Source organism: Talpa europaea (assembly GCF_964194135.1).
Source record: "Talpa europaea genome assembly, chromosome: 3".
NCBI lineage: Eukaryota > Metazoa > Chordata > Mammalia > Eulipotyphla > Talpidae > Talpa > Talpa europaea.
In genome coordinates, this window is record NC_140069.1 from 27,762,133 (window position 1) to 27,784,856 (window position 22,724).

General features: G+C 37.4%; 1 protein-coding gene across 1 annotated transcript; it reads left to right on the forward strand.

The window, feature by feature from the left end:
* Window positions 1-9,231: 9,231 nt before the first annotated feature.
* On the forward strand, window positions 9,232-21,072 carry ANKRD46 (ankyrin repeat domain 46; the record flags this gene model as incomplete). The annotated part of the gene is made up of 3 exons (XM_084229141.1): window positions 9,232-9,542; window positions 17,547-17,705; window positions 20,856-21,072. The coding sequence occupies 3 exons, from the start codon at window positions 9,232-9,234 to the stop codon at window positions 21,070-21,072; spliced, it is 687 nt and encodes a 228-aa protein (XP_084085267.1).
* Window positions 21,073-22,724: the final 1,652 nt, after the last annotated feature.

Below are 22,724 nucleotides of genomic sequence, written 5' to 3' on the forward strand. Positions count from 1 at the left end.
GCAGACCTCTCCTAGCAGTAACAGATGCCAGGAAACAGTGATAGTTTCAAAGTGCAGAGGGAAAGTAACTGTCAACTATAACCTAAAATCATCTGAAATGTTATTTAAGGGTAAAGTCAAAATAAAGCCACTTTCAAATTCACAAAGAGTTGACTACCCAGGATCCTCACTAAAAAAAGAACTAAAGGGTGACTTTCAGTCAGAAGAGTAAATCCAGAGGGAAGACATGTAATTTTTTTAAAAAGTATGAACCAATTGATAAAAGGTAAGCTTAGTTAACCATTGTTTTTAAATGTTTAGGGGATTCAGAGGGAAAATGAGTTTTGTATTTGCTATAAGTAACAAGCAATTTTAATTCACAACATTAGGGAAAACACTGTTGAGAAGATGAACTGGAAAGCCATGTAGCCATTAAATATGAGATTTCAGTCACGGTCCGCTCTTTCCCATGCTGGTAACAGAAAAAGACCCTTCAAGGGCTACCTATTGTTTTATTTCCATCCTAGAGGCTCAAGTTTATACTTGAAGTCCAGGCAGGCCACAAGATGGCATCATGAGGCCATGTAAGTAAAGTACAGTTTTAGCTAGAAAAATCTTGCCTTTAAAAACCAGATAAAAAGTAATTTGCATGAAAGCCTTATGATTGACATCCAATGCTTATTTAATGACTTTGTTATAAACTTATAAACTGGAAATTTCTTATGGGAGGAAATTCCTTGCTAAGAATTTTAAACATGGTAACATTACACAGTAGAGATTTTGGAAAATATGGAACAGTATTAGAATAAAATAAAACATACAAGATAACTAAATTCCTTTTGTGAACAATTAATATTGATTAAAAGTTGAACGGTAACTAAATTTTTATAAGGCAAAACCAATAACAGTTATGCAATATAAATTCCTGCTTGCTATTTTTTTAATTTCCTGATGAAGAAAGAAAATTTTAAGCATGTACGTTTTTTTTTTTTAACATTTGTTTATGCATACAAGAGCTGCGGTGTAGGCCAGAGGTGGGGTTTGGGGGGGAGAGGAATCACCAGAGACGGAATGGGGAGCAGAAGAAGCAGAAATACACTGCTGAGAGGAGCAGTGGGGTAGGACAGGAGAGCTCAGCTGCACCATGTGGGTTAGCTCCTTGGCCTGGATCGAAGTTATGCTGCTGTGGTTGCTGGTAACTTAGCCCCTTTCCCCACCAGGCCCACATGTGCTTTCTTACTGTTACAATGAGTATGAGGTACTTGAGAATAATGATTTCAGGAATTTAATCACTTTGTGTGAAGCTTGAAAGTATTTCCAAATACCTTATTGTTTTCTCACCCTTACGTTTACTTTAAGTGAGGTGATTATAGAGAGTTAATTTAGAATTTATGTGATGGAGTGATGTTCCCTGTAAAGAAGCATTGCCAGATATTTGCTGTTTTCCTGCAATTTAAAATTTTCCTTTGAATGGAAGGATTTAATTCGAGTATGGGGCTAGACTAATGTTTCCCTTTATGTTACGGTGATGAATAAGTTTTGCTCACCTGTAAAGAAAGGATCTTGGGAAAATAAATCTATTAGTTTTTTTACCCTTGAAGTGAGAATGATAATGGTACTTAACCTTATAGGGTTTTTATGAGGATTAAATCGGTTATTACAGCAAAAACATTTAGTGACTGGAGTATAATAACTTAAGTGTTAAATATTATGCATCTCAGATGTTGCTAAGCAGTATTGTTTGCGTAGGAAGAACAGGTACAAACAAATCCTGTTTTCCCTTTTCGATTAGCTGTGTTCCCGAAGAATCTCTTTCTAAGAATGCCTGGTTAGCCTACTTCAATTGAACTTAAACATAGTGAATTGGCCTTTCTTAAAGTAGTATTCTGTAATCCAGACATTTCAAATTAACCTTACCTTTACTGCATTAATAAAGTTTTAATTATGAAGCAATTGATAGCTTCATGATAAAATCACAGAGAATTTAAGACAGTCAAATTATACTAAAATGTTAGAAATAAATTCTCCGTAAATGTAAATCCTTCAACAATTTAGATATAAAGCAAACATGTATCTGTGATGGATTCATATATATCTAAAAAATACTCTTTTTGAATTTACTATTTTGAACCTTGGAGGTAATAAACCTAATAAGGTTCTATTAATACTTTACAGACTTCCTCCAAAAATTCTTGCTCACATCTAGATTTATTTTAGATATGGCTTTTTTTTTCTTGCCTAATACCTGTGGAACTGTGCAGCACATAAATTTTAAAAACAATAATTCTTACGTGTTAGCAGTTAGACTAATGAGCTCACTGGAATTTTTTGTTTTATGGTTCTTTGAGGTTATTTTATATTTTACAATAGCTGTATCATTTTAAAAGGGTAAGAATAATCAAGTGAGAATCCAGATTTAGGTTTTCCATTTACTTTATATCATTTTCAGTTTTAGTACTTTCCTTTGACATTAGAAATGTAAGCAGTCAGGTCTTATAAAGTATCTTTCCAGGTATGCCATTTTTTCCTTGCATTTTGCTGAAGTGTCTAGTTCTTTGATCTCTGATCAAAGTTGCTATGTAGGAATAAGTCAGTCCACTTGAAGCAGGAATGTAGCACTTCGTCTTGCTTTTCCCAGTGACCTTTCAAAATGAAAAATAAATCAATACATTATGTGTGGTTGATGATATTAGATATAGAACACCAATTTAAAGTTATGGTATAACTATATATTAAAATAAACCTTTTTTTTTTCTTCATTAGTTCTTACCTAGCAGGAATAACGGTCTTAAATTGTGAAAATTGACATAAGATTGACATAAAAGAAAAATGTAAAATAAAAAGAATAGTAACTAGAACTTTCCATCATGTCAGTGACTTTGAGGCTTCCACCAGACCTCCTCATTGTGTTGTTACTTAGATTGAGACAAGCTCTATTTAGTGTTAGTGACTCTTTTTACTGAGATCAAGATAGGTTCCTGGTTCCAAAAAGATAAGTGACTCCATCCTTGATTTGGGCAGTGCCACAGTGCATGAGTTAGGGGTTTTAAGTGCTAAGGCTATTCCAGCCCTGTAAGACCTGACCCCCGAGTACTGCTTTTAACAATCCCAGGGAGTCAGCCCGTGAACCAGTCAGTGGACACTGTCTCTATGAACACAGGAACCAGATCATGGTGAACAACCAGAAGGCTCTCTGGGATTTGGCCATTCCCACTGTTGACAGTCCTTGTGGTTTTTTCTCTTTCAGGAATCAGTTTACCTTTCCTGGAGGTCTGTACTCCCCACTAGAGGTCACCCCATTGTTAGGAGTTGCTTGGTTACCCAGAAATCAATGTTGCAAGCTTTCTTCAGTACAATAGAGAACTGTCTCCCCAGAGCTGTGTCCAGCCTCAGGAGAGCAATAAGTATGTGGTTATTGTTTTCATTTGGGGAAGGGGGTGTTTAAATCATACAACTTGTGAGTAGCTGAACTGGGGTTCAGACTCATTTCAGCTCCAGATATTTCCTGGCTAGAGTAGCCAACCTATTTTAACAGCCTTTGGCAGTAGCAGACTGCCTCCAGAGTATTGTACTCTCACTCCTAATAGTAATCCTTTTTAGGAGAGTCAGATTATATCATGTCTCTCTCCCTTCTGCTTTCCCGCCTCTAAAAGCAGCCGTCAGTATGCTTAGCTTTCACATCCTTTCACATCCATTTCCCTATTCCCATTCACAGGGAAACAGATTCTGCCTTCTGTGAAACTTGAAAGATACAAGCTCATTCTTCACACTTATACATTAGTGCTTCTAACTCCACTTGTTGATTGTTTCTTGTTACACATTCCCAGGACATTCACCCTAGCCTTCCACATGCTTCATCTTACAAGCTCTTCTATAAATAACCCTTCACTCTTCTGGCTGCCTGAGGCACCCAGACAGATGACCCCATAGGGAAGATGGACACCTTCAGACACAGCAGTATTTTAGTCAAAATCTTTAGGCCTTCATATGATCTGGTATTTACAATACTAGCTGTTTATCCCAGAGAAAGGAGGATTTATATTCATATAAAAATACATACCTTAATGTTTTAGAAGCTTAAACATAATGCCTCAAACTGGAGAAACCAGATGTCCTTCAATATGTGAACGATTAAATAAACTGTGGTATTTTGATATAGTGGAATATTACTTAGCAATAAAAAGGAAACAGACTATATAGTCATGTGTTAGTTAGCAATGTTGTAGTGGTCAATTACAGAGTGAGCGTATATGATAGTGGTCCTGATAGGCTCTACCATAAGATTAGATATGTAGTAGGCTATAACACCTAGGTTGTTGTAATTACACTCTGAACAATGACAAAATTACCCAGATGAAATTTCTCAGAATGTATCCCTGTCAATGACACAAGACTGTATTGATAAAGACAATAATCTGGATGAATCTTCAGAGAATTATGTTGAGTAAAAACAAAATAAAACAAAATCCCCAAATGTTATGTACTATATGATCCCATTTTATGGCATTCTTGAAATCACAGAATTCAAAAAATGGAGCAGTGTTTTCCAGGGGATAAAGAGGAATTGGGGATGGGAGGAAATAGGTGTGGACAATAGTTAATATGGGTCCTGCTTTTTAGTCACTTTTATAACTTCTTGAGGAAGCTCTTAATTAGATATTTAGTGACTAGGGTCTAAGTGATGTCTTGGGCATTTTCTTGGCAGGTTTCTAGTCATTAGATCTTATGTATATGTATAGTAGTAAATTTGAGATCACAAACCTGTGATTTGATCATGTTTATTTTGTTATGGAACCTTGTCATATCAAAAGAAATGTTTTGTAAAAACATTGTCTTTCTTGTGCATATAATATAGCAATAGGATTATTTGAGGGGGAGGCATAATTATATAATTTATAATTCTATCTGAAGGTGAACAGCCAAACTTGTCCTTTACATAATATGAGCCCTATCTTCAGAAGAATTCCTTGTACCATTTCAACATTGAAAATGAAAGCCAGAGCACATATTAGAGTAAGGCTTTGTCACGAAGACTCAATTCCAGTGGTCAGGACAAGAAAGGAAAAGTTCTTGGCTCTGTGAACTGAGAATATTTGTTTAAGGAAGTCAATTAAGTGACTCAGTGGTATGAAGTTTACCTAAATTGGCAATATAGAATTGCAGAAAACAGAGACAGTTGAGGGTAAAACATGACATTTGTTGAGGGCCTCCCCCATGGTGCAGCGGTTGAGCGCTGGGTTGCGAAGCTGCCCGCAGCCTCTGCAGCGCCAGTTCGATCCCCGGCCACCGGGCAAGGGTCCCACATGGCACATAGACCTCTCCTGCCGCGCCTACTGCTCCCCTCAGCAGTGTACTTCGTCAGTCTGCCTGTTCTGCTCCCCTCTCTGGCTCTGGTGAATTCTCTCACACTCCCGCACTTACGACTGTACTCAGTGCTTGTATATATAAAGAAATAAATCTTTAAAAAGAAAAAAAGACATTTGTTGATATTGTGTGGGACTGGTCCTCATATATAAGTTGTCAGCCCTCTTCTTCACTTCCACCTAGCATTGATAACCTTTAGGATGTAACCTGACTTACATGTTACTAATGGAGCTTAATTATTTCCCGATAGTGGTTTATTTAAAGGAATTTGATGTACCATAAATCTCCAGTGAAAGGTTAATCTGAATTTCATGTCGAGCTATGAATTTGGGATTTACACATTATATCCCACCACTTAGCATACTGCCTGTCACATTCCAAGCACACTGAATGATTGTTTAATGAATTGATAATGATTCTTTGTGGTCCATACTGACTTTGCATAGCTTCAGCTTTTGTGGTCCCTCACTAGAGGAATGCAGTGGGGCAGACAGGATATTATGAAAATGTCTCGTGCACAGAGGGGCAATCTGAATGGGTTCCCCCAAAGCTAAGGTGAGACAGGACTTCATGAAGAGCAGGGTCAGGAATGTGGAAAACTGCAGATAAATTTGAATTAATTTTTCTTACACATGGAAAATCAAGTAGGGAACGATCTCAGGAGGAAATTTAAGTATCAGCATTCACACACGTTGGAAATATTTATTTTTTTAATGTATCATGTTTGATTTAAATGTAAGTACTGACTGTTTTTACACCCACTTCTCCCCCATTGCAAATAGCATTCGATTTCTAAGAATGATTGTATGGGCTAATCTGAGATCTAGCCACCATTTATACTGTGAAAAATATGTATTCTGAATTTCAGTGACTTAGAGTGAATTTTCAAAGGCCTGTTTGTTCCCTACTGATGGCACATAATTTGATCCTTTTTCTTTTATCTTTCTGACCAGCTTGTTTGTGGGCAACAGAATTGTTCCTTATTTAAGTACTTCTGTTTTTCCTTTCCTCTGCTTTAACACTCTTCAGTTATTTTTCTCACCTTATAAATTGATGCCTTACCCACAGATTTTCTGGATCAAACCTACGGCCTCATTAGTCTGTCTGTATTTAATAGAACAGCAAGTCTTTTTTCACACCACACCTTTGTTATAACTGAATTTTCTATTTACTGTAGATTCGTGCCAGCACATTTCTGGACATTCTGTTGAGCCCTCTTAAGAATTCAGAGAAACTGCTGGGTGATCACTGAAAGAAAGATCTAATCTCAGAGCTTACGTGAGTATTTTCTCCTGTGGACTTCCTTACAACATGTGACCTTGCTTTAGGGCAGATTCAGTTCTGTGATCAAGAAAAATGTTATCTATCCTTGTGTTTATTAAATTTGGGGGTAAGGTTAGTGATATCTTAAGGACACAGTGAAATTCACAGAATATACCACATTTATTTTCATGTGAAAAATAGACAAGAAAGGCTTGTCTTTTTATTGAGCCACCACTTAAAAGAATCCCAGTGTGCAAACTACAAGAATTCTTACTGTGTTTGTACCAAAAACATCAAGTAGATTGTTTTTCATTATCTGTTCATGTAGAATTTAGCCAAAACATACTACCTCCTGAAAAAGCACCTAGTAAGTGAAATTTTATTTTTTATGATCCAATCAGTAATTACTCTGAGTAAAATAGATACATCTCAGAAAAGAACTCTTGGCTATTTTATTAAGTAATTTCTATTCATTGATTTGATTTCTTTAAAAAAGGCATTTTAGGGCCTCCCCGGTGGCGCAGCGGTTGACTGCTGGGTTGCGAAGCTGCCTGCAGCCTCTGCAGCGCGGGTTCGATCCCCGGTTGCTCCCCGGCCACTGGAGGAGGGTCCCACATGGCGCGCAGACCTCTCCTGCCGCCCGCTGCTCCCCTCAGCAGTGTACTTCGGTCCTTCTGCCTGCTCTGCTCCCCGCTCTGGCTCTGGTGAATTCTCTCACCCTCCCGCGCTTCTGACTGTACCCAGTGCATGTATAAACAAAACAAACAAACAAATAAATAAATAAAACATGCCTCTATAAAAAAAAAATCATCTTTAAAAAAAAAAAAAGGCATTTTACAGTGCCATAATCTGAAGTTCATTTTATCTTGATCTCTAATTCTCAATCACAAGCAGATTGTTTAGCATTTTCCTGAACAGCTTCTTCTCACCCTTTGTACTAATGGAGCTTAATTATTTCCCTATAGCAATTTATTTAAAGGAATTTGATGTAATATAAATCGCCAGTGAAAGGTTATCCTGAATTTCATCTTGAGCTATAAATTTGGGATTTACACATTATATCCTACCACTTCGCATACTACCTGTTTGTTGTTCAGTAAGTTGTGCTAATTCCATCTGCTGATCTCCCTCCAGCATGCCCCTCTCTCTCTCTCTCACTGCCGCAGGTCAGGCCCTCATTTTCTCTTGCCTGGTTTTCTATAGTGACCTGATGATTGATTTCCCTGTAGTCAGTCTTGACCCCCTCCAATTTAAGACTTCCATATTGCCAACAAAATCATCTTGCAGAAAAACTTTGATAAGACCGTGCCATTTCCTTGACTTAAAATCCTTCAGTGACGCCTCACTAAAATTCCAGTATAATAAACCTTACCATGAGTTGTTAGGAAGATTAGATAAAACTTATTAAAAATCGCTAGTGTATTATCTGGCTCAGAAAAGTCCCTCAGTCCATGGTAACGTTTTTCCTTTGCACAGGGAAGCCCTGGTAGCAACAGAGCTCTAGAGTAAACAGTGGCTCTGCTGAGAAGCCAGGCCAAAAGGGGCAGGGGCATGAGGAATCTCACCCAAATCTGCAGCTTTGCTTTCTTGAACCCCCTTTTAATTAGGCACAAGTGTAGACTGGTTTAGCCTCCAGTTCCATCAGTGTTCCAACAAAAGGCTCTGCCTGATTAACTATAAGTCAAGCCCATCTGTGACCAAACTTTTGTTACCTAAGAGTAAGAGGGCAACTGTGTAAACACACTGGACACTCTGCCTTTGTGTTTCTTACTGTGGTTTGTGTTTTCTCTGCAATTTCTTAGTAAAGTCTCTTAAATGAAACTAAATACTTTTTCTCCCTCTCTCTCTCCCCACACCCCTTACCAGTGAGGCAGGGATGTGACAGTAAAAGAGATGTGGATAAACTGAGTGGGTGAAGCCAGGTTACTCAAAGAGATGAAATGTTAAAGTGGACACAGTGGGAATTACATCTTTGTCCCTCTTCTGTATTCCCAGACAGATATGTTTTTCCTCAGTCCTCAGGCAAGGTTTTGGCAAAGTTGGGTATTTAGATAACAATAAAGCAGCAGAATAGTTTATACAAGAAAAAACTTCATATACTTCATATACTGACTTCATTTACTTACAATTGTTAATTGGGTTTGTTGCTTTCCTTAGTTTTTCTGTTAAAATTTGATGTTTGTTCTATAAATACAATGTTCACTGGGTCCTTACTGTGAATTAAGTTATTTTTTATTTTTTTTCATGCTGACTTAGCTTTTGAGTAGGTAATCTGTGTACCATATAGAATATTGAATTCATTAAGACACATCTCTACCAGCAGTAGCTCTCATGTGTATGTATAGGTAATTATTTGATATTTAAGGCTCACATTATCTGTCTTCTGACAATGCAACAAACTTACATCTAAGCAATTACACCTTGTTTAAGTTTTAAAACATCTCTTAATCTTTTTGCTTGGTGAAAAGCAAAATGGAGTTTTGTAGTAATTTAATTGCAGTTTTGATCCAGCATACATACATACTAGTGCTTTTCCAGATGACTTCATTGGCTTGATGTAGTTCAATGTCACTGAATCTCATTCATATTTCCTTACAGGCATATTCCCTTCACCACCTCAGAACAATGTCCTATGTTTTTGTAAATGATTCTTCTCAGACTAATGTCCCCTTGCTACAAGCTTGTATTGATGGAGACTTTAACTATTCCAAGCGGCTTTTGGAAAGTGGCTTTGACCCTAATATTCGTGACAGCAGGGGCAGAACAGGCCTTCACCTTGCAGCAGCCCGAGGGAATGTAGACATCTGCCAGTTGTTGCATAAATTTGGTGCTGATCTTCTGGCCACAGATTATCAAGGAAACACAGCTCTTCATCTCTGTGGCCACGTAGATACTATTCAATTCTTAGTTTCCAATGGACTCAAAATTGATATTTGGTAAGTAATCTGTGGTTTTGAAGTCTATCTATTTCTTACCATTATTTCTCAGCCAGAGGTCTGATCAAGGACTCTGGATTTTGTTTCCTCTTTGATCAACCTTAGTAACAAGTTCAAAAAGGCATTGAGGATGGTGTAATCTTGTTAGGAGAACTAAGGTATAAGGAACTGACTTATATATGTTGAAGCAGTGTTTATGTTTTTCTGTGGAAATAGTTGCCAGGTTCGGCTACTAATTAATTGTGTGTTCTAAGAAAAGGGGAAAAGAAGAAAAGAACTAACATTTGTTGAAAATCTATTATGGGTTGGGCACTGTATTTACTTATGTTAGCTCATTTAATACTCAGAATAAATAGCTCTTCAGGAGTTATCTTCATTTTTTAGGTAAAATAGTTGAAAGGAAAGGGGTTAAATGTCTGAATAAAGGTTACTAGCTAGTAAGTAACAAAGCTGGAATTTGAACCTAGTTCTTCATGATTCCAAAGTGTGTTTGCCTTCTGTCATATAATATACCATCCATAAATCTCTCTGGGGCTCAGAGTCCTTTTTGTACTGAACAATATGAAGAAGTTGTGTTTTATTGGTTTGTTTTAGAGATACTTTGTCTTTTGCATGGGAAAAATGTCAGACCACATTTAAAACTGATCCTGATCTTTAAATTGCAATTATATATTGTCCTAACTTGTTGGTATTATGATGTGCTTTTTCCCTCAATTTCTCAGACTTTTTTTTTACATGCACTCTTCCTCTAAAATGTAAATGTCAGATAAGAATGAATTAGGAACTAGACTTTTCAATTACTTTCTGGGAAGATGCCCTTTTTATTTTCTTCTCATGAAACCACTCTTTTGCCTGTATAGTATTTTTCCTTTTTTTCTAGGAGGAAAAAATAGGTTAATTCAAAATTCAAATTCCTCCTCATTTGTTGCTTCCACTCTGGGTTTTAATTTTTTTTTCTAATTTAAATTTTATTTTTATATTCCCCATACAATTACAACCCCCTTATTTTGACCCCAATCCCTCCTTTCCCCGCCCCCAACCCCCCATAGAGTGTCTCTGGTTCATAGTTGTTTGTTGATTTTAATTTTTTCTTTCGTATAGTTATTCTCTTTTTTTATAAATAAATTTATTTTTATATTCCCCATACAATTGCAACCCCCTTATTTTGACCCCAATCCCTCCCCTCCCCGCCACCCACTCCCCATAGAGTGTCTCTGTTTCATAGTTTTTTATTGATTTTGATTTTCACTTTCTTATAGTTATTCATTTTCCTGGTCCCTTATTTAAGTTTTCTAGATTCCTGCTATGAGTGAGACCATCCAGTATTTTTCTTTTTCTTTCTGGCATATTTCGCTGAGCATGATCCCTTCCAGCGCCATCCATGTTGCTGCAAATTGCATGTGTTTATCTTTTTTGAATGCTGAGTAATAGTCCATGGTGTATATGTACCACATCTTCTTGATCCAGTCATCTATTTTTGGGCATTTGGGTTGTTTCCAAAGCTTCGCTATTGTAAATAGTGCTGCTATAAACATAGGGGTGCGGGTGCTCTTTGGAATTGATGTTTCTGTGTCCTTTGGGTAAATACCTAGGAGCAGAATTGCTGGATCATGTGGAAGCTCCATCTTTAGCAGGTTGGGGAATCTCCACACAGCTCTCCATAGGGGTTGGACCAGTTTGCATTCCCACCAACAGTGCAGGAGAGTTCCTTTTTTCTCCACAACCTCGCCAATATTTGTTGTTGCTGGTTTTTTTAATATGTGCCATTCTCACTGGTGTGAGATGATATCTTACTGTAGTTTTGATTTGCATTTCCCTGATGACAAGTGATGTTGAACATTTTTTCATATGCCTGCTTGCCATTTGCATTTCCTCTTCAGAGAAGTTTCTTTTTAGCTCTTCTGCCCATTTTTTGACTGGATTATTTTCTTTGTTTTTGTTGAGTCTCGTCAGCTCTTTTTTGATTTTTGTGATCAGTCCTTTATCATTAGTGTTGTGTGCAAAAATGTTCTCCCAGTCGGTGAGGTTTCTCTTTGTTTTGGTTATTGTCTCTTTTGCTGTGCAGAAGCTCTTTAATTTGATGTAGTCCTAGCTATTTATATTTGCCTTCGCTATCACTGCTTTGGGTGATGTGTCTGTAAAGATGTCTTTGATGTGCATATCACGTAGTGTTTTGCCTATATTTCCTTCTATGTATTCTATGGTTTCAGGTCTTATGTATAATTCTTTAATCCATTTTGAGTTGGTTTTTGTGCATGGTGTTAGGTAGTAGTCAAGCTTCATTCTTTTGCATGTAGCGACCCAGTTTTCCCAGCACCATTTATTGAACAAACTTTCTTTGCTCCAATGCATATTCTTTGCTCCTTTGCCAAAGATTAGTTGACCATAAATCTGTGGGTTTATTTCTGGATTTTCTATTCGATTCCATTGGTCTGTGTGTCTGTTCTTGTTCCAATACCATGCAGTTTTGATGATTATGGCTTTGTAGTATAGTTTGAAGTCTGGGCATGTGATGCCTCCATTCCCTTCTTTTTTTCCAGGAGAGCTTTGGCTATTTGGGGTTTTTGGTGATTCCATATGAATTTCATCAATAATTGTTCAATTTCTTTGAAGAATGACATTGAAATTTTTATTGGAATAGCATTGAATCTGTATATTGCTTTTGGTAGGATGGCCATTTTAATAATGTTTACTCTTCCAATTCATGAGCAGGGGATGTCTTTCCATTTCTTTGTGTCTTCTTCTATTTCTTTTAACAGTGTTTTATAGTTTTCTTTGTATAGGTCCTTTACCTCTTTTGTTAGATTTATTCCCAAGTATTTGATTTTTTTTTTTGTTTCGATAATAAAAGGGATGGTTTTTTTGATTTCTTCTTCTTCAGATTTATTGTTTGTGTATAGGAAGGCTACTGACTTTTGCGTGTTGATTTTGTATCCTGCCACTTTACTGAACTGATTGATTTGTTGAATTAGTTTTTCTGTGGAGTTTTTGGTGTTCTCTATGTATATTATCATATCATCTGCAAATAGTGATAGTGTGACTTCTTCTTTTCCTATTTGGATTCCTTGTATGTCTTTCTTTTGTCTTATTGCTCTGGCTAGGACTTCCAGTATTATATTGAAAAGCAGTAGTGAGAGTGGACATCCTTGTCTTGTTCTAGATCTTAATGGGAATGCTTTCAGCTTTTCACTATTGAGAATGATACTGGCTGTTGGCTTGTCATATATGGCCTTTATGATGTTGGGGTATGTTCCTTGTATCCCAAGAATTTCAAGGGCTTTTATCATGAATGGGCATTGCACTTTGTCAAAAGCTTTCTTGGCATCTATTGATACTATCATATGGTTTTTATATTTCTTTTTGTTGATGTGTTGGATAACGTTGATTGATTTTCGGATGTTAAACCATCCTTGTGTCCCTGGAACGAATCCTACTTGGTCATGGTGAATTATCTTATGGATACATTGTTGGATTCTGATAGCTAAAATTTTATCGAGGATTTTTGCATCAGTGTTCATTAGGGAGATTGGTCTGTAGTTTTCCTTTTTTGTGTTGTCCTTGTTCGGTTTTGGTATTAGTGTAATGTTGGCTTCATAGAACGTGTTTGGTATTATCCTTTCCTTCTCAATTTTTTGGAAGAGTTTGTGAAGGATAGGCACTAATTCATTTCTGAATGTTTGGTAGAATTCATTTGTAAATCCATCAGGTCTTGGGCTTTTGTTTTTGGGAAGGTTTTTGATTACCATTTCAGTTTTGCTGCTTGTAATTGGTCTGTTTAGGTGTTCTATTTCTTCTTTATCTAGCTTTGGGTGATTGTAGAGTTGTAGAAATTTGTCCATCTCCTCTAGATTGTTGAACTTGTTTCCATATAACTGTTCATAATAGTTTCTGATTATTCTTTTGATTTCTGCTGTGTCCGTTGTGATTTCTCCTCTTTCATTTGTGATCCTGTTTATTTGTGCTTTCTCCCTTTTTTCCTTTGTGAGCCTGGCTAGGGGGTTGTCTATTTTTATTGATTTTTTCAAAGAACTAGCTCTTGGTTTCATTGATCTTTTGGATTGTTTTTTTTTTAGTTTCAATTTCATTTATTTCTGCTTTGGTTTTTATTATTTCTTTTCTGCCACTGGTTTTGGGTTTTTTTGTTGTTCTTTTTCTAGTTCTTTGAGCTTCGAGATTAGGTTGTTTCTTTGAGTTCTTTCTTGTTTCTTGATGTGAGCCTCTCACTATATATTTTCCTCTTATTACTGCTTTTGCTGCATTCCATGCATTTAGGAAATTGGTGTCCTCCTTGTCATTCAATTCAAAGAATTTTTTAATTTCTTCTTTGATCTCCTCATTAGTCCATTGGTCTTCCAGTAGTGTGGGTTTCAATCTCCATGAGGTAGGAGAGTTCCTTGCCTTCTTTTTATGGTTTATTTCTAGTTTGATGCCTTTTCATGGTCAGAAAAGATGCTTGGTATGATTTCAATCTTGGTGTATCTGTTGATGTTTGTCTTGTGTCCCAGTATGTGATCAATCCTGGAGAACGATCTGTGTGCGCTTGAGAAAAATGTGTACTCAGATTTTTTTGGCTTTAGTGTTCTATAGATGTCTGTTAAGCCCAATCACTCTCGATCCTTATTTAGAGCTTTAGTGTCTTTACTTATTTTTTGTCTCATTGATCTATCCATTGTTGATAGTGGTGTGTTGAAGTCTCCTACTACATATGTGTTTTCTCTGATGTTTATTTTCAAAGATGACAATAGTTGTCTGATATATTTTGGTGCTCCTTCGTTTGGTGAGTATATGTTAATGAGTGTTATTTCTTCTTGAAGTATTGTCCCCTTGATCATAATGTAGTGACTGTTGGGGTCTCTTTTTACCTTTTTGAGTTTGAAATCTGTTTTATCTGATATAAGTATAGCTGTTCTTGCTTTCTTTTTTGGTCCATTTGCTTGTAGGATTGTTTTCCATCCTTTAAATTTGAGTCTATTTTTATCTTTTGTAGCTAAATGTGTTTCCTGGAGATAGCCAAAGGTTGGGTTTTGTTTCTTAATCCAGCCTGCGACTCTGTGTCTTTTTATTGAAGAGTTTGGTCCATTTACATTTAGAGTTAATATTGATATGTTAGCAACTGTATTTGCCATTGTGTTTGTCTTTCCTTTGATTTTATTTATTTATTCTTTTAATAACTTTTTTTTTTTTTTTTTTTTTGGCCTTCTTTTGTTATCGTCCTTCTGAGGTTCTGGCTTTAGGACTCCTTGTAGTGTTTTTTGTTCATTAGTCGTAATGAAATTCCAGAGTTTCTGTTTGTGTGGGAATGTCCTTATTCTTTCTTCATAGAGAAAGGAAAGCTTTGCAGGATAGAGTATTTTTGATTGGCATCTGTTGTCTTGAAGTCTGTTGACTATGTCCCTCCACTCTCTCCTTGTCTGTAGTGTTTCTTCGGAGAAGTCTGATGTCAATCTGATTGGTTTTCCTTTGTATGTTATCTGTTTCTTCTCTCTTGTCAGCTTCATTATTTTTTTCCTTGTCTTGGATTCTTGGGAGCTTTACTATTATGTGTGTTGCTGTATTTTTCCTTTCATCATGGAAATCTGGTGTTCTTCTTGCTTCTTGAATATCAATTTTCAGTTCCTTCTTTATGTTTGGGAAGTTCTCTTCAATTATTTCCTTGAATATTTTCTCTGTTCCTAGGTCTCTGTCCTCTCCTTCTGGATTCCTATAACTCTTATATTTCCTTTCCTCATGGAGTCAGATAGTTCCCAAAGTCTTTCTTTGGTCTTTTTCCTTTGTACTTCTCTTTCCTTTTCTGTTTTGGTTCTTTTTATTTCTGTCTTCGAGAGTGCTTATTCGTTCTTCCATTTCCTCTATTCTGTTATCACTGCTTTTTCCAGCATTCTTTAGCTCTTCTGTTAATCCTTTGATCTCCTGCATTTCCTTCATTTCCCTCTTTAGGGACTAAATTTCATTCTTCTGAGCGTTGCTTTCCTTAATGACTTCCATCAGTTTTTTCATCACGGCTATTTTAAATTCTTTTTCTGGAAGGCTCAGAAGTTCTTCCAATTCACCGTAGTTGCAGACTGGTGGGTGGTTTGTTTTTTTGTGGTGTGTCTTTTTTCTGAGGCGTTGCTACTTTGCTTGTAGTTTTTCTTTTCCCTGCTGCCTGTGTTCTAATTTGCCTTATGCGTTGGGACACTGTGCCGCTGGTACTGGCTGGCATCTTATGGTGTGTTCTTTCAGGAGTTTCAGAAACTGGCAATCCAAACAAGTCAAAAACTGTTATGCCAGAAGTCTAGTGAGGCAGTGGTACTTTGAGTATGTTAATGGTCACTGTCACAGAATCTCTCTTCCTTCTGTGTTTAGTTAAAAAGGTGCGTCTTGATGTCCCACAGACTTCCCTGGAGGTGGGGCAGCTGGATCGCACTCTGGGTTCCAAATCTCTGGATCCTCCTCTGGGCTCCAACTTCCTGCCAGGTGGGACTGGGCTTGTGGGGACCTTCAGCTCACCTCTGACTGTGCAGGGAACCTTCTCCCTCTGGCTCCACAGGGAGCCTTCTGCAAGATTCAAGCAGTCTTTATTGAAGAAAGGTCCCTGTTCTAAAATGGCGCTTTGGAGACAGGTACACTCTTCCGTGTGCCCAGTCTGCCCCGGCCGTGGGTGCCCGCTCCCCCTCTGGGTTCGGACTGCTGGCCTGAAGGAGCGTGGCATGGGCGAACTTACCAGCTCACCCCTGGCTCCTCCGGGAGCCTTCTGGCGGTTTCAAGCAGTCTTTATTGAAGAAAGGTCCCTATTCTAAAATGGCGATTCAGAGACAGGCACACTCTTCTGTGTGCCGGGTCTGCCCCGGTCCTGGGTGCCCACTCCCGCTCTGGGTTTGGACTGCTGGTCAGAGGGGGCCTGGCTTGGGCGAACTTCCCAGCTCACCTCTGACTCCTCTGGGAGCCTTCTGGCTGTTTCAAGCAGTCTTTACTGAAGAAAGGTCCCTACTCTATGGGGTGTTGGTGATTTTTTTTCTGGTCGCTAGGTGGTGCCAGAGATCTCTCCTGGTGTCCTTGGGGAGCTGTTTTTTTTACCCCGTGGGACAGGGGAACAGAGTGGGAGTGGTGGGGAAAGCCTCAACAGCTTTGGGGTGCTGTGTCTCCTTGTGCCCCACTGTCGTGGGGATCCCACGCCCTGAATTTCGTGCTCCGGGTCTCAGTTCCAAAGTACAGGATGCGGGCTGTAGCCCAGTTCAGTGTCTGCAGAAATGGCTCTTTCTACATCCCGCTCCCATGTCCGGGCGCCTGTTTTCTGATTACTCAGTGAGGGACATTCACCTCAGTGAGGGCCCCCAAGCGTCTCCCTGCAAGCCTAGGTCGCAGGCACGGGGACCTGGGCAGGCGCGATCCGCGTATCCTTTTCAAGCGCGCTGCTTTTCCTCACAAGCTTACCGGCTGGCCTGGAGCTGTGTGTAGGTCTCCTGGAGTCTTTGTTTTTCTCTAATGGCACCTGGAGCCTTTTGCTCACCTCGGCAGCGAATCCTACAGGGTTCTCCACAGCTCCAGTTCACAGTTCACGGGGTGTGGTGGCTGAAATAGTTCCTTTCCACTCACAGTCCCGCTTGATGCATAGTTTGTTCTTGTTGGTTGTTTTAGTTTTTTTGTTTTTTCCTCCTCTCTGTTGGTTGGAGAGTGCCAACTTTGTGGGTTGGGGAGGGTAGCAGGATTCTGAGCTTTCCTCCCTTCTAGTCCTCTTCTATGGCAACTTTCCTCTTCCAGCAGTTTGCTGGAGTCACCCGTTTATCCTCTGTGTCCCAGTTCCCACTGGGACCTGCCACTTTTCCTCCCTATTAACTTCCTTTTTAATGGGAGATCTTACTCACAGCATCTCCTTGCCGCCAGCCGCCATGTTGATCCGCCCAGCTCTCTGGGTTTTAATTGTGAGTTAATTGGATTCATCTCAACTAAAATCTACACAAATGTCTACCAACAATATAACACAACTGCTATGTTTGTCTTTTTATTTATATGCATTTTTTTTAGCAACCATCAAGGTGCTACACCATTAGTTCTGGCAAAGCGCAGGGGAGTGAATAAAGATGTCATTCGATTGCTGGAATCTTTGGAAGAACAAGAAGTAAAAGGATTTAACAGAGGAACCCACTCAAAACTGGAAACCATGCAAACAGCGGAGAGTGAGAGGTATTTACGATATAATTTTTGAAGGGGCAAGTCATTTTAAGGATTTGGATCTTTTATGACATTGTGAGTTTTCTGTTCATATGCTTTCAAGTACAGAACTTTGATGCTTTCTTTGAATTTTATATGGCTCCAGATTACAATTGAGAAGCTGTTAACAAAGAATACCATGTGCCCATGCACTGTTAGCCACTGTGCTAGGAAGCCTGCTATATTGGATATGAGAGAAGGAAATAGGAGTTTAGAATTTTAAGTAGGGGGGGTCACAAAAAGATTGGAATTTAAAAAAAGGAGCAGAAAGATAAGTAAGTCTGAAACTTGAATAATATTGAAAAGAATAATGGTAGTTTCAAAGATAGGAATAGGGGTGATAAAGAAAGTAAAATGGGAATATAAATGACTTTCACAAAAGTTGGAACAAATGAAATTTTTGCTCTTGTAAGTAATTTAAGCTAAGATATGGTGACTGACTGAGTCTTAAAAATATTTCATCACTTCTCATCAAAAAGCAGTTTAGGACACTACTCATGGAGCCTGCAAAGGTGAAAAACCATCTTTCTCTTGGCTTCACTGGCATGACAGATAAAATTGCTAGGTTAGACTTAGTTGTACTATCATGTAGTTTGGTTGATGGTCATGGAATTCCAGGCCTTCCAGATCATACAAGGTGAAAGGATGATGGACTTAACTATATAGTCTCCTAAAATTTTCAGTGGAATGTATTTCAAGGGCCTTCATCGGCTATTTATCAGTAGCTGACTGACCAGAGCTTGGATTTAGCATCATTAGCCCACTTCTACCATTAGGATCATTGTTGTAAGTCAAAGATGGATTCACAAGTACTTTTTCTCTCACCTGTGTACTCTGAATCTATAGTCAGAATCTATAGTTAGAATGTTGTAGCATTTTAATAACATTAAGTTACAGATCATGTTGTTCCAAAATAACTTGAAATTTGTCTTCATCTTTCTGTAAAATGGTATAAATGACTTTAAATTTCTTTACTATGAAAAATGTCCTTGAATGTGGTTTTGCTTGATGTTTTTTGGACCTCATTTGGTATGTTTGTTAATAACTATTTTCTTAGCACCTCTTTATCAGAAATATATTTTTAACTTTATTTTGCCTTAGCTGTGATTACTTATTAACTAAGAAATGATTAGCAATATTTAACCCTGCTTCTTTCATATACCTGCCATTTCAACAGGTATTTGAAAATTTGTATTATTCAGCATGCGAAATTATTTATAGCATTGTGTAAAGCCAGTTCTTCAAAAATTGGATTATTAATACATGTTCTACCTGGTTGTCGTATTTTTTGCCTGCCTCTTAATGTCAAGAGAGAAATGCAGTGGTTGAAACTTAAATTAAAAAGCTTTAAGTCAACATCATTAGTTGCCTTAAAATGCTTGTTGAAACCACAGTGAACTAGGACTTCATACCCTCTAGGATGGCTATAATAAACAAGATGGATAATAACAAATGTTGGTGAGGGTGTGGAGAACTTGGAACACTCATATACTGCAGATAGGAATGTAAAATAGTAGAGTTGCTTTGGCAGTCTGGCAGTTCTTCAAAAAGTTGCATAGTGTTACCACATGACACAACAATTTCACTTCTAGGTGTAGACCAAAGAAAACTGAAAACATGTCCACACATAAACTTGTTCACAGATGCTCATAGCAGCATTATTCCTAATAGCCAAAAAGTGGAAACCACCCAAAAGTCCATCATCTGATGAATGGATAAACAGCGTCATATATCCAGTGGAATATTCCTATTTCCCCACTCCTCCATGTGTCCTAAATTTAATTAAGTTCCCTTTTACTTTGTTGGTATGGGATGGCAAAACAGTGTAGGTCACAACATGTACAAACAAAATATTACATATGCTCACGGGCACACCATCAGCTAGCATCAGCGTTTCCTGGACAGTGGAAAACATTTCACTGAGTACAGTCATTAGAAAATTCCAATTGGTAGTCTTCATGAGCTCATAGAAGAGACTCAACTGAAATTCTCTTATTTGAGTTTTCTTAAATTTCTGTATTGGTACAGACTCCCATGAAAGTGTCTGGTGTTATTCAGAGAATAAACATCTTTTAATATAAAGAAAGAAAGTTTGGATGTCAAGCACACTGGCCTTTAGGAAATCAGCCTCGTATGATTAGAGAAGCTCTCTAATACTGATACAGCCAGGAAGACCTATAATAAAGTGTCCAAAAGTGAATTAAAATTGTGAGTTAAAAAAAATATCTATCTGCATGGTGAACCATACTCTAAGAAGTTGTTTTATGCTGAGTCCACTGTGCTCAGATGGTTGGAAGGATATGCAGAGAAGGGGGTTAAATACTTGATAATATGATTATGGTTACAGTGACTTTAGTCATACTGGGACTGTGGGATACTTGTTATTGGGCCCACATTTTGTAACATCATCTGAGGATAATCCCTTAGAGTTTTGAATTCATCACAATGTGCCTTTCTAAATACTAAACTCAGATATATTGTTCTCTTTTTGTAGCATTCATATTTCTTGTTAATATGGTTCTGAAAACCAGAATCAGTATTTTCATGGTATTTGTGCTAGACTTTGCAATTAGGCAGAAGAAAAATAAACTGTGTGTTATTAAGACAAAACCAGTAGGAGGAAACTGTTTAGAATTCATGACTAGAGGATTGCAGTTAAAGGAAGATATTCCTTCATTGGTCAGATTATTGAACTAAATACAAATCTCCTTTTAAGATTTATACACTGCCTAAATTTTTTAGAATTGCCCTCTTTGCTTATTTTTACTACCATGAATTCTCAAACTGAATGTCCATATTGAATTCTTCTAAAGTTAAAATAGTCAATATGTGTTTTGGTTTAGCATCTGATGAAACAACTCATTTGACTTCAAGTCTTCTGCATGAGAGCATTTTACTAGGAAAGGATTTTTAATTTTGACTCTGCTAGATACTAAACCAAGAAGCATAATTATTGTGGTTTAGCAATTGACACTTTAAGTTAGACTGTGAGATTGTATATGTATCTTCTAAGTGTTATGTAGTAAGGGTGGTCTTTTCTAAAAGCAGTTCCTGTCGTTTCATATTTTTGAAATAGGTAAAATGTGTTTCATGTTCTTTCTTTTCTCTTTGCTTCTCTAACAGTGCCATGGAAAGCCATTCTCTGCTCAATCCCAACCTACAGCAAGGGGAAGGAGTCCTGTCCAGCTTCCGAACCACATGGCAGGAATTTGTAGAAGATCTGGGTTTCTGGAGGGTGTTGCTTTTGATCTTTGTTATTGCTCTGCTGTCTCTTGGCATTGCCTACTATGTGAGTGGGGTACTCCCCTTTGTAGAAAACCAGCCAGAACTGGTGCACTAAAGGAGCTCAGGAGATGAGGCACATGCAGGTGTCCTGGCTTCCAATACTTGTTCCCAGTGTCTCAAAATTTTCTCTTAGTGCAAGGCAGTGAGGGCTGTACAAATTTTCTTTTTGCATTTTTATGTATTGTAGTCCTTTTAGAAAAACATCATTTGAACTAACTACATACAATAGTCGAGTATACTTCATCCTAAAGCTACCTCTGACTCAACCTGACTTCTTCAGAAACTGTACACTTAGGAAAGTCTACATTCTGATAACCCGTGGAGATGGCGAAAGAAGGAAAGAGAAAGGAAGAGACTAGGAAGTCCTTGCTATAGAAACCTTATCCTAACATAGGAGCAACTACAGTGAAGTGTTCAAAAAGGTTTTCTTATAATATTAGTTTTGGTTGGTGGTGGTGTTTTTGTTTAATTTTGCAAGAGCCCCTTTTATCTTTTTATTTGCAGTATCTGGGAACAGGGGAGAGAATGAAACATTCAGCTTAAAACTTGAAGTGTTTTTTTCAGATCCTGTACAGTAAATCAGTATTGTTGGAATCTGTTTGGTTTGTTTTAATAGTTTTAAATCTAGTCACAAACCAAATAGAACTTTTGAAGATGAGCTGTATTTTTTCCAAAAATATTTGATTTGATCTTGTATTTATTTTTTTTTAGAATAATTTTGATTTTTTTGTAAACTGCTTTGGTTGTGGCTAATATCTGTAGAAAATTGGACTTAGGAGTTCATTTTGTTCAGTTTCTCAAGCGTAGTCATCAAAAAAACAATCAGAAACTTTTTACTCAGTAGTTAGTAAGGAAAAATAATTCTGATATTTAACTGTCATTGTAATTGTGTAGTGCTATTATTGTGGTAAAAAAAAAATACAGTTCTATAAGCTAGTTGTGTTGTCACAATTGTACCATAGCTCATAATTATTTCATTTTATGTGCAATTCTGTTTAGAAGCCATGTTAGAATTGTCTTACCACCCCGATCCGTGTCAGTAATTCTCTGATGGCAAGAGTGGATGTAGTATTTCTGAACTAACAGCATTGAACACCATTATGCTATGTGTCATAAACTCTTTATGAATGATAATATTGTGAATTTGAAATCTGGCACCCAAAATATATTGTAACTTTCTGCAATGTGTTTGAAAATCTCTTGTTAATGATTCTGTTGTGTATAAGACATTTTCTTGAATTATTAAAAAAAAATAAAGACTTGATAATTATTCATTAGGTATAGTCAGAAAGTTGTAGTGAAAAGAACTGACATTCTTATTTTATAGAAAAAGTAATCTAAGCTACTGCTAATTGAATTGTTGCTAGAATTAGAGATTATACTTTAGAATAGAATTGGATTTCTGTGATTCTTTTTGCTGCTTGATATTTTCTCTTTTGTATTTATCTATCTAGGATGTGACTTTATCTCAAAAATTTCTGATTTAACTGGCTGCTTCAGGATCAGCTCACAGAGTCTTGCTTTTAGCTTAGATACAAACAAAATAAATTACATTGATGGAAATACAGCAAAAAATGGGGTACTTTAAAATGAGGAACACTTAGAACTCAAAATCAAAGTATATTCAGAATGAAAGCTTTGGAGTTAGCTTTACATTTGTTTGTAAATCTAAACAAATATGCAAAATTGATTAGCATATATGGACTA